The 17,522-nt window shown below is 44.1% G+C and overlaps 1 protein-coding gene across 2 annotated transcripts in view; it reads left to right on the forward strand.

Moving 5' to 3' along the window:
* The window catches only part of DDX10 (DEAD-box helicase 10), a 294,884-nt gene that overhangs the window by 174,844 nt on the left and 102,518 nt on the right, over positions 1-17,522 (forward strand). For both annotated transcript variants that reach the window (XM_088456682.1, XM_088456683.1), the window contains exon 15: positions 1,569-1,733. In XM_088456682.1, the coding sequence (XP_088312808.1) occupies positions 1,569-1,733 (165 nt within the window). The remainder of the gene's footprint in view (positions 1-1,568; positions 1,734-17,522) is intronic.

Raw genomic sequence — 17,522 nt, forward strand, 5'->3', positions numbered from 1 at the left:
ATGCAATGAGGTTTGCAGAAAGGTAATAGCTTTTCCCAGAGGAATCGTTTTGTCTCCTAAGTTTTTTCTTGACTCCATAAAATAAAAGCAAAGACTTAGCTTCATAATTATTATATTATACAGAGTTGGAGAAGTTACAGTAGCGTTTACCTAAGCAAAATAAGATGGATTAGTGTTGGCTGAATTTGAAGACCTTTTTATGTCCGTTTTGCCGTCCTCCTTATTGAAACTTCAAGACTTGTAATTCACACCACCCACCATAAGGAAAAAAAAATAATAAATAGGAATTTTTGTAAATTTTTAAACGGTTGTTAAAATAAATTATTATTTCATAGCTTTGCCGAACCTATATAAGGTGAAGAATGTCATTCGAGTATGTGTTAATTATATGTAGGGTAGCTGTAAATCCTATAGGGAAAAATTGAAGAGGACAACCAATCGGCTTCTACCATGGGCGGGCTCAAATTCCAGAAGGGCGATGTTCTGATGGGGCGGTTTAGCACCGGGGTTGATTTGATGCCCCCCAGTCCGTCCCTGGTTTCTACCTATAATTTTATAGAACGTACTTGATAAATGATGGCTAGAAGCTGATTAATTACTATGTGCTTGAAGGTTTAATACATTATCCTCTGTATCCTTAGGAGGGAAGAGCAGCATACAGTTTTGTTCTCTGACTTCTCATAGATCGGTTGTGATATTATAGTATAATAAAATAATTATGCAAATCTGCTTCAAACTTTTGGAGATAGATTGAAACCAGATGGCCAAGAAAGTGATTTAGGAGCGACGTATGAGTTGGGTGGTATCTGGCCGTTTCTGCTTCATAGTCTTATCGCTTTCACAGAACAAAATGTGCTTATTTGCCTGTATGCAGAGTTGTGCGAAGCTTGTGGTGCCCCATTCACTGTCTGTATGTTTGAACTTTAACTGGTTATCATCAGTGTACACATGCACCATACATACTTCTTGCCACGGAATGTCTGGGAGATTCCTGAACCTGAAGCGGCTCTCCCAGATGCTCGGAAAAGTCTGCAAGTCTCCTGTAGGCCACTTGCTGCCCACTCCCAAGTGAAGTAGGCAGCCCTGGGCGACTTGATATTGCAGTGGGCACTGAATCGCGTAATCATCGCCCCACTACCTATGCAATGGCCGGAATCGCGGCTTTGTATAGCTGGGGGTGGGACCACAATGAAGCATCACTATCTCACACCACCCACCTGCCTGCTCCATGCCCCTGACCCCTCCTGGAGTGGGCAGCCAGGTTATTGCCAAATATGACACCAGTCTATACTTGGTCAAAAAGATCCGTCTGAATATTCATATTTTTGCTTACGCCCGACTATACTAGTCTTTGTGAGAAGATTGGTTACAGCCCAATTATAAGTTTAGATATGATTGAAAAGTGTGTAACACTACGTCTATCTGTACATGAGCAAGCTCTCTCCGGAGCTCCGCAATCAGGAATATGTTCACTTCTACCTTAGGTCCACTGTGCGTGAAGAATTGTACAATAGAACTAAATGAACTAAGCGAACCACTAACAAATGACCGTGTGTTGTGTGATGCAGGCAATCCAGCAGTGGCCCCAGATACAGAAATCTGCAGTGCAGGTTGCGGAGGATGTGGAGGACGCAGATAACGGCATCGACTTGGCAAAGGCAAAACAGCGGCTGAATGAGGAAGACAAATTCGACAAAGAAGCATATAGGAAAAAAATCAAGGAAAAACATAGGGTAAGACTCCTGCTCCAATGGTCACATTGTTATATATGGTGCCTTTTTTTTTTTCTCAGTCAACTAGTTCATTTACATGTTCACTGACACCTGTGACACACAGACAGCCCGCATACAATGCAATGGGCCTAAAGTTGTTTTTACTGTAGATAAGGAAAATAATGTGTGTGCATGTGTTAGGGAATATAGATTGTAAGCTCCACTGGGGGAGAGACTGGTGCAAATGACCCTGTGTAATATTTGTGCACTATATAAATAACTGTACATAAATATATCAGGTTCGGCGTGCACCACTATATCAGTAAAGCTGGGTACACACTAGCCAATGGGTCGGCCGCTGTGATTCGTAATGGCATACACACTTACCAGTCGTCTGTCTGATGTGATGGGCATTTACAGTTGCCCGCCCAGGTGAGCTGTCACTCATCGGTAGGTCCCTGCGGCATGTGTACGGACAATCGGCGGTTCACCATCACACACAAGCAGATGACCGATATATCTTTCAGATACATCGGCCATCTGCTTTGCTACAGGGCCAATCCAATAATGTCTGTAAGCGACGTCGTTCAGACATATTGGGTGTACACACCTGCCCATGTACTATAGATCTATGTTATGGAACATTTGCCATAGAGGAGGTCGGCAGGTACTCTATGGATAAGGTCTGCATCATTTTGGCCTCACATTTACACACAACCAGGGTAGGTGAATTAAAATACATGGATATGAACACGCACTTCACGCGTGTTTTTATGATGCTTTTTTTTTTATAAATCGATTTGTCTTACACTTAATTTGTACTGGTAGCGTTCCTTAGCATGAGGAATAGGAGGTGCTGCATTGTAAAACACACATTAACGTTTTATAACGCCCTGGTGGGAACATTAACTCTTATTTTAAATGTGCTTTTCATTCATTTATTAACATGTCTGTATAGAAAGCCATTACTTTCCTATGGTTCTCATACTGGCTTGAGATCTATTATTATTATAGGTTTGGGAATATCGACAGTGGCATCCCGACAGTCAGAATCCCGACAGCTTTACATAAGTAACCTAACACTAACCCTTACCCCTAACCCTCCCTCCCCGGTACCTAACCCTAACCTCCCCCCTAGTGCATAAACCTAACCTCCCGCTCCCCACACCCTAAACCTAACACTCCTCCTCCCCCTAGTGCCTAATTCTCCCCCTGGTACCTAACCCTCCCCCTAGTGCAGTGTTGGCTAACCTTGACACTCCAGCTGTTGTGGAACTATATATCCCAGCATGCCCTGCCACAGTTTTAGCATGCCCTAATAGCAAAACTGTAGCAGTGCATGCTGGGTTATGTAGTTCCATAACAGCTGGAGTGTCAAAGTTAGCTAACCCTCCCCCCTGGTGCCTAACCCTCCCCCCTGGTGCCTAACCCTCACCCCTAGTGCCTAACCCTCCCCCTAGTGCCTAACCATAACCACTAAACCTAACCCTCCCCCTAATCCCCGATACTTACCTTCGGGATGCCGGCGGTCGGGATTCCGGTGCCGGTATTTTGACTATCGGCATCCCGACTACAATAAAGGTAATATAACAGACACACAAGCTGTGTTTTAGACCAAACATGTCAGATCTATTCTCACGGGTCCAATGTCCAAGAATAAGGAGTAGGGTTGCTGGATCTCTACTTTATCATCACACACCCAAAAACACACACACACCCCGCCCCCCCAAACACACACACACACACACACACACACACACACACACACACACACACACACGTGCGTGCAAGTCCCTAAAAACTCCCATAGTTCAGGTGTTATCCAGAGTATAGGCACGAGGCGCTGTTGCATTTGAGACTTATGGTATCGGATGTCTTGGAAAGGTGCGGGGCGTTACTGGTCACTGACTGGGAGATGGCTTAATAGGCGCAAGGCGATGATCTGTCTTATGGGCGTACTATGGGAGTGTAGGGGCGTGTTGCGTTTTATAGATGCTCACTTGTTTACTTTAGAGGTCATACACAAATGTTAGATCTACACCTGCCATAGTGCTGATGCAAGATTGGATGGTGCGACTGACGGCGTCTATAGATGCGGCAGGCGGAATCAGAGCAGGCACAACGCTAAAAGTGGGCGTCTGGGCCCTTGCACATTCCTATACACCAGGGAAGGACTTAGTAGCAGCATTGGCATAAAATTGCAGGCTGCATCTGCATCCACCTCCTGAAATGACATTTCATCAAATCCCAGCTGCATACCCCAGTCCAGGAAGCAGCAGCCCTGGGGTGTGTTATGCGGGTGTCTCAGATTTTGTGATCCGGAAATGTCTCTGTCTTTGGGGCACAAATACCCAGTGCGCGGATTGTTACCGGCATCAAATATTTCTCTAAGCTGCTCTTAAGCTTTGGGTTATTTTAATGAATACATAATTAATGTATTCATTTAATCTTTTTAATAAGTACAGCTGCTCGCTGATGAGAAAAAAAGTTGAATCTCCTGAATAATGAACAAAGCACAAGTGAAAACATTAATTTATTGTCGCCCTAAACCATAGCTTTTGCAAACTAGCAGGTTTTTACCGCGCAAAGACCGAACACTTTACTGAACACACAATTTGCTAAGCAGCATCCTGGCAATTACCATTGATCTTGTTTTTATTTTTAAAGCGTCATTATTATTTAGTTGCAGCCCTATTTTATAGTCATGAATGCTAGGTCTGCTCTGGTTCTGGACCCTTGTTCCATGTGTGGTGTAAAGCTGGGTACACACCTATACAACAGTCGGCCCGATCACCCGATATAGGGTGTATGCAGTACGGTTAGCCAATAAACTGCTTTTAATGCTCTTTCAACACTCTGGATCGGAAGGTCGCATCATATGGGCTGTTTAATATTTGTCGGCCCGACCTCCCGATCCCATAGAAGCCCGTACACACTGCACAGTGTGTCCGGGCCTCGCAGGCACTCTGCTGATCAGGTAAACGCTCCCGATCATACGAGTGATCTTATAGATGTTACCCCATTTTAGCTAAAAAAAAAAAAAGTACATAGATATTCAAGCTGGGCACAAAGACCCTCATTCAGAGGCGGTCGCAAGAAGCGATCGCTCTCTTGGAATGAGGGCGGCCGTTTCTTTTTTTTTTTTAGTGCGGCCTCCTGGTCGCTAGCTAAGCTGTGGGTTACCACCCACACCTTAGCGACCGACCAGGGTGATGGTCGCGACCATCGGGGCTTGCAGCGAGACCCTAAGGTAGGGTCTCGGCAAGCGCAAGCCCCAGGGAGCTTCATGCTCTGATTGAGCAGGAAGCTCCCCACTGACATCACTGCTGATGCCGTTTGGGGCCGCCACCCAAACGGCAAGCGTTCCGTTAGGAACGCCTCCGTTTGGCCAGCCACCCCCCCTGCCCGCCTCCCAAACGGGGCGAGCTGTCAATCACCATCGACAGCTCGCCCGCTTTGGTGCAAGACTTGTAGCACCGGAGCGCCCGTTGCTAGCCGGGTCTCGCGCATGCGCACGTCGGAGCCGGCTCCGACGTGCGCATGCCCAGTGGGCAAACATCGACCCCTTTGCGAGCGCTCAGTGCTTGCGACCGGGTCTGAATAAGGCCCAAAGTGCCTACTGTAACTCTTTCCAGGCCAGTGATGTCTGGTCGCCTCCATGTGCATCTTTTATGCAATGAGCAAGTTTAGGTCCAGATGGTTAAAAAAAAGCACTTGTAGAAGCACCATCGCGTTCTGTATATTTAAGTCCTGCTTGGACGCATGGAGAACACATCAAAAGCTCATGTGCATTTTCGGATGATTTCTAATATGACGTAAAGGAATATGTTCAGTATCAAAAGAATAACGGAGTAACGAGGGGACTGCAAAGGAGATTTGAGAAATTGATGAGGTCTCAGGGAAAAGAGTAGGCAGACAGAGGAAAGGAGGGAGAAGGGACTTACTAGAGACTGGAAAAGTAATGATACGCGGTGGATTGGCCTGCAGTATAGCAGCATGCCCAAGCACTTAAAGGCGGTGATATGTTAATGTATGGCGGTTCTCTTTGAGCACTGCTTACGGCACAGTGCCGCTATTGGCAAGGCAGAGGAGGTGATGCTATAAGTGGAGAAGGGTAGAGTCATGCGGGGGGTAGGGGCCCTGCTCGTGAGAGCTGACAATCTATATGGGAGGGGCAGACAGGCATGGGTAGACACAGATAGGAGAGACGGTGTGTGGTCTCTCCTATCTGTGAGTGGTGGAATACTGTAGGATAAAAGCTGGTAGGTTTTAATAAAGTAATGGGTTTTGAGAGCCCGTTTGAAGCTTTAGGGAGAGGGGCAGAGTCTCATAATGAGAGGGAGAGAGTTCCAGTGGTAGGGAAATCTTGAAGGCAGGAGTAGGGAGGAAATGTGGCAGTGTGCAGCCAGAAGTGTGGAGGAAGAGGTCAGAGATGTAGGGGGCAGAGGACTGGGTGAGGACTTTACACTTGAGTGTGAGGAGTTTGTGTTGAGCTCTGTAGGGGAAGGGAGAGAAAGATGAGCTGGGCAGCAGCGCTGAGGATAGATTGGGGTGTAGATAGGCGGCATCAAGATATCTGAATTGGAGAGATATGTTCGATATCAAGAGAAACTAGTTCTAGAACCTTAAGTCATCGTCTTCTTCTCAATACCTTATGACTACAGCTCCCTCATCACTTTCACTATAACAGATGTTCAGATTGCAATGATCAATTTATATATGTAACCAGCATTTTGTTTCTAATTCTAATGTCTCTGCTAATTTGTGCACTAAAGATACACTCATCATATACATTTACTTTTTAATTGCTTTGCATTTGTAATTTTTTTTTTTCCTAGTCGTTTATTAGCTTTCTAATTAAAGCTTTTCGTTCACTGCACGCGCACCTTAATGAGATTTATTATTAGATCTTTGTGCGGAGGTGTTACATTTTTTTTTTATTATGGGAGTGTTGAAGCAGGATGCAGAGTGTGCAATATCTGCTTCATCGGTTTCTTTTTTTAATTATGTGTTTGGTTTTAATATTTCACCCTCTGCCAGGAAGGAGTTTATTCACCTTTAAAAATATCTTTTGCCTCCAGTTCTATGAAAATGCGGTGTCACCAGCAGTGTTGGGAAGCGCATTCTGATTTCCTAGGCGTGCAATGGCACATGTGACGGGCAGCACAGACGGTGTAATGGTTAGCGTTACTGCCTCACAGCAATGAGGTCATGGGTTCAATTCCCACCATGGCCCTAACTGTGTGGAGTTTGTATATTCTCCCTGTGCTTGCGTGGGTTTCTTCCGGGTACTCCGGTTTCCTCCCACACTCCAAAAATATACTGGTAGGTTAATTGGCTCCCCTCAAAATTGACCATAAGTGTGTATGTGTGTGAGCATGTGTTAGGGAATATAGATTGTAAGCTCCACTGGGGCAGGGACAGATGTGAATGGCCAAATATTCTCTCTGTAAAGCGCTGCGGAATATGTGTGCGCTATATGAATAACTGGTAATAAATAAATAACTGGTAATAACATGTGGGCTAACATCAATTAAAAATAGACTTTTCATAACTGTACAGAATTGAATGTGAGCTTTGTAACATTTTAGTGTTTAGTATTCCCACACATCGTTTGTATGACTTTTCTCCTGTAACTGGCTGTGTTTCTATTCAGCTCCTATTGTGTATACATGATGTCGCTCTCCTTAACAGCCTGTTGTTTTCTAGTTAGTTTGCTGGTATTAAGTTTTGATTCTTCCCAGGTAAAAAGAAATCTATGATTGCAGTATATCCCCTGTGCCAGGTATCAGTAACTATAACAAGGACTCTGCTGTTCAGGAAGTACCCAAGAGAGAAGTACGCTGACTATGGGCAGGATGTATCAATCCTAAAACATGCAGTAAAACCGCAATACTGATGGATCACCATTTGTGTCAGAGATGTCTCCGGAGGACCCGAGGCACAGCGGACCCCATAGGATTCTGTGGGGTTGCGATGTGCCCCGTATGCAGCAAGCTTGTGCTGGATATAGATTGTGTTGCCTATAGAAAGCTACAGGCTTTCTTACGCATTAGGTCTCCCATGGCCTAAACCTGGAAGTGTTTTAATCGCTGGGACGGCTCTGTGATGAAAGAGCTGTCCTGGAGCTTAAGTGTACCTGCATACTGGCAAAAGGAAATGCTGGTATGTTGGTGAGGGCTGGGTACATCATCCCTGCTGTCGGGATGCTGGCGGTCACAATACAGACAGACAGAATCCCGACCCAACTAAGGGCCATATCCAATTAGCCCCGAACACTGTTCGGGCGCTAATTGATCCCCACGATCGGCGAAAAACGTTTTTCGCCTATATTTTTTTTCTCCCTATCCTATTGATTCAGTCGAATTAATAGGATAGTTCGCCCGTTCACACATAGGAGCCGCGATAAGCTCGCGGCCCTATGTGTTCTCGCCTTTTTTTGGGCAAAAAAAACTAATTGGAGCCCCGAGCGAGCTAATTAGCCGCGGTAATTTACGGCCCATAGTACCCTAACCCTCCCCCCTTGCAACCTAACCCTAACCCCCCCCCTTCCCTGCAGCCTACCCCTAACCCTCCCCCTAGTGACTGACCCCTAAACCCTCTCCCCAACCCTAATACTTACCAATGGGATGCCGGCAGTCAGAATCCTGGCCCCGGTATTCTGAGCGCTGGCATCCCGATCGCCGGGATAGTAACTACATCACGTTGGTGCATAGGACCAGGATGCATAGATGCATCCCGCCCTATGTGAGAGGTGGTAAGTCTCAGCGGGTCTGCATTTGGAGTTTATAAAGTGGAGGAGTAGGATTCCCCAGCAGCACAGAGTATATCAGGAGATGAGATGTGTTATTGAGGACAGGGGTTACATATGACCGGGGCAGTGACATGATGCGAGGAGGGGAATGGAGGCAGCAGGAAGCCACAGACTGAGAGTTATATAGTGGAAGGAGCAGGGTCCCCAGCAGCACAGAGTATATCAGGAGATGAGTGGTGTCAGTGAGAACAGGACAGGAGTCCCCCAGCAGCACACGGTAATGACATAAGGTTCTGGCACACTGCTGCAGGATGTTTGCGGTGTCACATTCACCTTTTTATAAATCTAAATTAATATATGCAGCTTTGTTTTATTTGGTCTGTCAGTAACTTTTCAAGACAAATATCAGGTAGATCCTTTTTCCTCATTAGGTCAGTAAGTACCTGAGGGAAGAGTGCTACGGGGGGAGTAATATGAATGATTACCCAAGCACTGCATCCAAGAGAGGGAACGCATTATGCCAGGTGTCCATATGAATTGCCACCTTTAGCACCCTATATTCATTTTACTTGAGAGAGAAGCTTAATGGCAGCCTCAGATGTAAGACCACATTACCTCCACGTGGCCATTTTGTTTCATGCACTGATGGTAGTAGCCGTCCATGGCTTCATACCCCCTGGGACCCAATCAGAATAAAATAAACAAATGGAGCATCTGCAGACACTGTTGAGATGTGCATAATATGTAAATAAGGATTTATTACTGTACAAACAATGGAGCGCTGAATGGGCGCTGTATGTCTCCATTGCTGCACTAAGCCTGGAGTGACGCTGCCTTATTACACATCTGGACCCGCTGTTGAGTGTGCCGTACTGTAGCACGTAATGGGCATCTACAGTATTTCTTTAGCCGTTAGCCTGAAATGATAAATTATAACGCTTGCATGACGGAGGCGCTAACTGCATACTTAGCTCCACATTGTTTCTTTTTTTTTTTTATGTGGCTGGTAATTGCTTTTATTCTTTGTAGAACATGATTTCTTTTCCTATGAAAGCATAAAGCTGCCAATATATTAAATGTGCACAAATTAAGTGCCATTTACTGGATATCGTGTAGTTAAATGTCCCCCAAGTGTCAACTAGTTATATGTTGAGATGCTTAGCAACCAGCTTTAGCTGTGTAAGTTATGTTCTATTCTCCTGCTACAGCTCACAAACTAATTATAGATTGTTGTATTAAGGGCCTGATGAAATATATACGTTCCATGTTAACGAGGGGGGGAAATCGTTATTGCGTCTTCTATGACAATTTTTCCGCATTTTATTAAAGAGAATTGATGGCGGTTACCACTGTGATCTATAGAAGGGACCGGATTATTGTGTTACATGCTGTTAAGGATAATGGGTCATTCCATTTGCAAAACAGTGTATTTGCACTAAATGAAATTATTGCACAGCGAGGCTGAAAATTTATATTTTAATGAGAACATTTTTCCTCAATTACTGTTTTTTTTTTTTTATTGTTTAAACCAAGTTTTGCTGTGTTTGGCAGCTGTGTCATTTTAATACTAAATAGGTCTTTATTCCCCAGCAAAGTTTACGCACAGAGTGGGCGCATGGTGCGTTATTATTCTAGTTCAGGGCTGCGGCAATGGGGTGAAACAATTATGCTCATTACCATGTATGCAGATTTTGCAGTAGCTCAGAAATGAAGAAATCATCTGCACTACAACTTCCAACCTCATTAAGTCTTACAGTTTCCTGATGCTGAATTAATTGGCTAACTGCAAACCTTTTGCACTCCTAGAAGATGTCATTTTGGGTGGTTTGTATTGGTATGCAGTTTCACATTGTTGGCATTTTTCTAAATACAGACTGCTGTAACAATAGGCAAACAGGATGGGTTGAGGGTGTTTCTATTTGCCCAAAACCTGCTCCGCGAACTCCAGCTCCATGGCCAGAGGCTCAAATCATGACCACAATAGTAGTAATATATAATACGATTTTACTAGAGATGCGATAACAACATGCAGTATAAAGGACGGAGCGGAATTACTGCACAAGCCCAGTGGCAGCAGCTTCTCCTACCAAGTCTGCTGTGTGTGTGGGTCCAGGGGCCTAATTAGCACACCGGACCAGAGAGCAGCTGCCAGCAACCAGAGACAGATGGCCTAACATGAGGTGGAAGAATGTGTGCTTAGAAAGCTCAGTTCTGTCTCCTACTGGTTATATTATGGATGTAAGTTTATTATAGGATGTTTAGGCCCGTATTCAATTTGGGAGCGAAAAGTCCGTGCTGGACTTTTCGCTCCACATCAGAGCTTTTCCTGGGATAAAATATCGGGCGCGTGCCCGCTTTACCCCCGTATTCAATTTAAAATCGGCGAAAACGGGACCCGGCGAATTGGGATCTACGGGAAAAAAACGGGAATTTTTGGGAAATAATTGTAGGACTCCCCTAAAGATGTCCAGACATGGGGGATCACTATGGGTACCCCCGTTTTTCCCTGCAAAAGAAAGTGGTTTTTAAATATCCGCCGCAGGTGTTTTTTCCCGACATTGAAGAAATGATGCAGAAGAGCACTTAGTTTATTTATTTATTTTTTTTTAAGTGGTCCCATCACATTTTGGGGTACATGGAAATTGGTACTAGCATATTTTTAAGTCCCTAAAGTCATTTTTTTAAAATTCTGCAAAAATGCACCTGCCGCTAATGGCCTATTGTAGAAAACACCTGCCGCATACTTGCAGAACACCCCTGAACCTATTTCCCTATTTTTAAACACTGTTTCCACTTTTTTTTTTTCACCCCAAATTTTTTATTAATTTTTTTGGGGTGTCCCTATTTTTTTTTTACTTTTTTTGACAGTTTATTTTTAAAGGACAATACCAGGGATGCAGGCTATTTTTTTTTTTTTAAGCCTGCACCCCTAAACCCCAATTCTGCACTTTTTTTCGCCATGTAAAACATGGTGAAAACTTGTACCGTTTTTTTTCAAAGACTTTTCGAACCTGCGAAAAGTCTTCCAAATTGAATACAGGGATAATTGAAATATGTGAAAATGATGTCATCGGCGATAATTTATCACCGATTCTGACTTTTCACATCCAAATTGAATACACCCTTAATCTTTTCCTTACCACTTGTGTGATTTATATGAGATTTATATGGAGAAGGCGAGTATGGTTTTAGCGCTCTGTTTTTGGCTTTGGGAAACGTTAGCAGCATGCATTGAGAAGTTTGCGTTTAGGATAAAGGGAATCGCTACTTGACTTTTTTTTTTTATTCATTTTTTTTTTTTTAAAGTGATTCTTTATTGCCACTTTAAGAGAGAGTAACATAACAAATAAGACATATGAGCACCAAAGAAGTAGTGTATATTTCATCACCGTATACAAATTGTGAAAAATATAAAGAGTCTGTGCAAGGTACAGATGTGGCCACATACATTTTACTTCCTTGCGTGTTAAACAGCTCTTCTAGTCGCGCCATGCTGTGGCGTGACTCGGTAGCGCTGATCGTCTTTTCATGCGACTCTTTACCTTTAAATGTAAACTGCGGCTCTGTCTGCATGCAAACGTTAGTACTGTAGCCGCAACGTAGCATTTTGCATGCATATACACCCGCAGTCGCACAAAGAATATAGGCATGCCACTTATCAGATTAATCAGCAGAAGCTGCTTGTCTTATTCGCAGCTGCTTTGCAAGTAAGATGCATTTGAAGGTAAAAAGTCGCTCAAAAATATGCTCAGCTTTAGCGAGTCACACTGCGCTCACTCGTTATGTTTAACGGTACTTGTAGTGCTTGGAGGTAAGATGTACGTGGACATGTGTATATAAACAGAGGGAAATAAAGGGATAAGGTTATTAATACATTTTAAATCTACATAAGACATTACTTCAGTATTATGTATGAAGATATCAACCGGACCATGGTGTGCAGGTTCCGGCTAACAGAATGTAAGCAAACAAGCACAAAGTAATTAAACCGCATACTACAAAAAAAAAAAAAACACTATCCCTGTTCCCTATCGAGGCTGACACCAGCGATTCCAAATCTGATGACCCTTATGAGTAGCATTCCTAGAGGTGTATAAGTACCTTTCATGGTCCGCACTGTCATTAACAAGGACCTGCCACATATGTAGGGAAGGGGGATCCAGCGCAAGCCAAGTTCTAGCTATCACAACTTTGGCCAAGGTAGTCAGGCACATAACATATTTGTATGATAAGACTTCTCATGTGCAATAGCAAATAGGCAAATCCTGGGTTGGGGGGGAGAGAACAGGAGCAGTATCTCTAATACAGTATCAAACACTTGTCCAAAACTGAAGGACATCTGGACACTTCCATAGATGTGCCAGAAGGCAATATCAGTGGATCCGCACTTAGGACAAACCGAGTTATCTTGGATACCCATAGCATGCAAAGATACAGGGGAGTAACATATTCTGTGTAGGATACAAATATGAATTCAGTCCTAGCCAGTCATGGAACCAAAATCAACCTCCTATTTTACCGTCAAAGGCCGTAACCCATCCTGGATGCACTAAGAATTAAGACTATAATATACAGAGTAGATTATCTTTTTGAGAGCTCAACCTTTGCAAAAAAGTACTTGTAAGCAGGGGAATCGCATAACTGTAACTGGTTCACCTTGAACTGGACAGATAGAGCATGGCAAAGTTGAAGCAAACGATAAAAGGCAGTGTGAGGAAGTCTGAATTCTTCATGTAGCTGTGGGAACAGTATGAGATGGTCAGCATAGTAACTCTATCCAATGGTAACAAAGCCATTTCTAAACCAAAACTTATCAGTATACAACCTGCACAGCTCCGATAACGTCTTATTAATCCTCAACAGAGACTCTGTGTCAACTCTGACACCCCCAAGGAGAGAGTGTGTGTGAATCACGAGGCTTGTCAGATCAGCGGAGCGACTTAGGAAGATCTAAATATCATCAACAAAATTAAGGGGAGACCCCGTCTGCTCAACAAGTATCCCGACAGTGCACTATCCTGAGAATGACACACCCACTTCTCCAAATGAACTAATTGGGAGGCTCCATAACATACCTCCCAACATGACCCATTCCAGTAGGGACAAAATGCTCTGTTCCTGGACTTCCCATTGTTGAGGATCAAGTTGGGAGGTATGACCTAATACAACCTTAAATTGGGGAGGGCCAAACTGCCAAAAAACTTTGTTTGACATAATATGTCAAGCTTAATTCTAGCTTTATCACACCAAATAAAGACATCCTATTAATGGCAGAGAAGAACATGTTGGGAATATAAACTGGGGAGTGTTGTAATAAATAGTTACTTAGGCTGGATGACCATTTTGATAAGATTTATTTTGCCTGTGACTGTAAGAGGGCGTTTTTTTTTCCTGGTGTGTGCCTTTTTGTTTACAATACGAGGTAATGGGAACAATATTTTGCTCAACATATTGAGAGGCCAGGGGCGTAACCCAGACCCCTAAATAACAAAATCTTGTGGTCCACTGAATAGGACCAGATAAGGACGAGTGATTCGAGATAGAACCACAAATATAATCAAATGGATGAATTTGCATATATCCCCTAAGTGCTGAATAGATCCAAAAACTCAACAATCTGGAGGAGTCTTTCCAATGAACCATCCGCCTCAGCCAGGAGCATATCATGCTGATATGCAGCCGAACCTGATCGCAAGCCGCGAATGTGGGGATCAACACGAAGCAGGGGAGGGGAAAGTAGACAACCCTGGCTAGTCCACCCACAGCTTTTGCTAGCGACCATCGGGCTTGCGACGAGACCTTTGTGGTAGGGTCTCGTCTGCCGCAAGCCCCAGTGAGCTTCCTGCTCTAATAGAGCAGGAAGCTAACTACTGACATCATGAGTGATGTCAGTAGGGCCGCCCCCCAAACGGCAGGCGTTCTTTCGGGAATGCCTCCGTGTGGCAAGCCACCCCTCCCCCCGACCCGCCTACAAAACCGGTCGAGCTGTCGATCAACATCTGCAGCTGCCCCGTTTGTAGCGAGCCTCAGAGCTCACTCGCTCCGGGGCTCACACGTGTACGCACTGCGCGGCCACCGACCCGCTTGCGTCTTGGGTCTGAATTCAGGCCCTATATGTCCAATGACCGTATTCAGTCTAGGTGCCATAATTTTAGCCAGGATCTTAATATCAGTAGATAGTAAGGGAACAGTCTTACATGACTCTGGCAAAAGAGGATCCTTATCAGGTTTAAGGAGGACAACAATTAATTGCTTCTGACATGGAGGGAGGAAGGGACCCAACAGTGAAGAGAGCACTAAAAGTGTCCAGGAGATGTGGAACAAAGAAATCTTTAAACTTCTTGTAAACCTCTATAGAGATCCCATCCACTCCAGGTTTTAGAATTAGGGAAATAAGGCAAGCCTATGATTGAGCTCTTCTAGGGTAAAGGGGATATCAAGAAAGTCAACTTGTCTTGTGGTACAGTCGTTATGGTCTATTTCAGCAAGATAGTCAATAAGACGAAATTCGAGTAAGTCACCTTAGTGGCATATAGTGATTGATAATACTGTAAGAAAGTATTGGTTACTTTATCCCCAGAAAAGTGTTATACATTATGCAGTGTTCATTCTAGAAGGGTACTGGGGCTGGGCACCTGGCCGGCAAAAGAGCACGCACCTCATAATGGGGGTGTGTCCTTGAGATGCGTCCAGTTTACATCACTGTGAAGGCGTGACCAGCACTCACGGCGATGCTGGGCTTACCCCCAAGCTCTCCCTGCAGTGTGAACAGATACGGTATTCACCCGGCGGTGAGGATGGCACCCATTGATTCAGAGTGGCGCTGCCATAAGGCCAGGGCACATTTTTAAATCAGGCAGGGCGTGGTGCCCCGCTAAAACAGCCTAGCGGGAACAGTAGTTATGGGAGTCTAAAATAGCAGGGATTGTGCAGGAATGATCACTGGGTCAGATGTACTAAGTTCTGAAAAGTGATAAAGTGGAGAGTGATAAACTATCAGCCAATCACCTCCCAACTGTCATTTTTCAAACACAGCCTGTAACATGACAGTTGGGAGCTGAGTGGCTGGTCATTTATCACTATCCACTTTATCACTTTTCAGAGCTTAGTACATCTCCCCTATAAGCCATATACTGTAGCTACCTCCAGATTCCACATGGGAATAAAGCAAATGTTTAGAGAAAAGCAATCTGCGCTTAGATTTATCATAAAGGAGATCAGACCACTCTCTCTGTGCCCGCAGCCAAGCGTCCCTACCCAGTGCAGTGCATGTAAGTATACAACTTCCAAATCACGACTCTTGCCCTCCAATTCCTCCTCCTGACGACAAGAGAACTGCTTAATCTTGGACACACCTTTAATGGAACTACCTCCTAAGAAATGTCTTGAAGGAGTCTTAAAGAATCTTATCCACATTGTCAGAGAAATAATTATCACAAGAAGAGATTATTTCAGAGCCCACCCCCATTGACTGTAACCAAAAAGGGTCTAATTTCCAAAATCTGATTCCCCTGTCAACAGAGTGATCTATGTTGACGGACACAGGAGAGTGGTCTGATATTGCCCGATTTTCCACCCCATTGACATACTGCCTCAGAACAGGAGAAATGAGCATATAAAGTCAATGGGTGAAAGACTGAGTACCCTTATGAAACCACAGCCTAAGCTTCAGGGTAAAGGGAAAAGACCTCTGCAGAGATAGGGGAGGACCACAAAAGGTTGCGAATAGCCAGCCCTGGACACCGCACAAGAAAACATTAGAAGAAAAAAATAAAACAAATTAAACAGAACAAAAATTCATACACAAAAGACATAAACATTGCTTTGAGTGACATGATAAAAAAAACAAATACAACAGCCCAGGAGAAGGAGGACATCCAAAAACAAACCCCACCCATACCCTCCCTGTATTACCATGTAAAATTATGGAATACCTGGTTCCCTAACAAATAATAAAACTAAACCCCTACAATTCCCCCCCTAGCACAGCAAGCAGTATTCCAGCTATTGGAACATCAATGTGTGCTAAAACACAGCTTGGAGGTAATAAGAGAGGAGCAAGCTATACAATAAGACGTATCACCAGCAGGAACCTCTCATACATGTAAAGTAGAGGAACCCCGTATACCGCAAAAGAGAATTACAAACTGCTGCACCTAAACAAAAAACATAAACAAAATGAGAAGATAATAAAAACCTAATGAAAACATATCATCCTGGTACTCCTGAAATCAATCAACTGTGGCCCTGAGGTCTCCGCTCAAGCCAATCAGCCAGCATCCGCTACACGAAGGCAAGCAAGATGAAGCATAGAATGATAGCTGTAGCTCTCATAACGTCTTTTAGACTTGCAGGAATTGAGATCACTGATTCTGATCCCCTTCCCTTTCAGAACCTAATTCAAGGTTCTCACACTCGCTTACAAAGCCCCTCACCCATTCCTCTCCCATTTACATCTCTGACCTAATCTTAACTTGTTGCTACACGCTCCTTCCTCCCTGTCTTACCCCATTTGTGTCGCACCTGTTTGTCTGCCCCTCCCTTTTAGAATGTAAGCTCACACGAGCAGGGCCCTCTACCCACTTGTGCTTCTCCCTACTTTACTTTAATCTACTTCTTACTCCCCACTAGGGCACCTAACACTTGGTTGCTTATGCTCTGTTGCTTATCTGGGTGTTATGGTCACTAATGTAGCAACGTATATTATCCTAGTCCTCATCCTGGATTGTATTGTACTGTAAGTTACTGGTCAACCTATTTGTATATGTACTTTGTAAGGCGCTGCGAGACACTTGTGGTGCTATATAAATGATGATGATGATAATTCTGCACATCCGTCGTGTAGTCAGGATAAACACACTGAGTAGTTAGAAACATAGAATTCTACAGCAGATGAGAACCACTTGGTCCATCTAGCCTTCCCTTTATTCATAATATATATATATATATATATATTAGTTATCTTCTCTGAGTGGGCCATGCCAGGTTGCGGAGGCTGGGGAGGCACTCTATGAGCACATGCTACAGAAAAATATGGATAAAAGTGGATTTGGTGT

This window comes from Taudactylus pleione, unplaced genomic scaffold, assembly GCF_031769625.1.
Source record: "Taudactylus pleione unplaced genomic scaffold, aTauple2 ptg000711l, whole genome shotgun sequence".
NCBI lineage: Eukaryota > Metazoa > Chordata > Amphibia > Anura > Myobatrachidae > Taudactylus > Taudactylus pleione.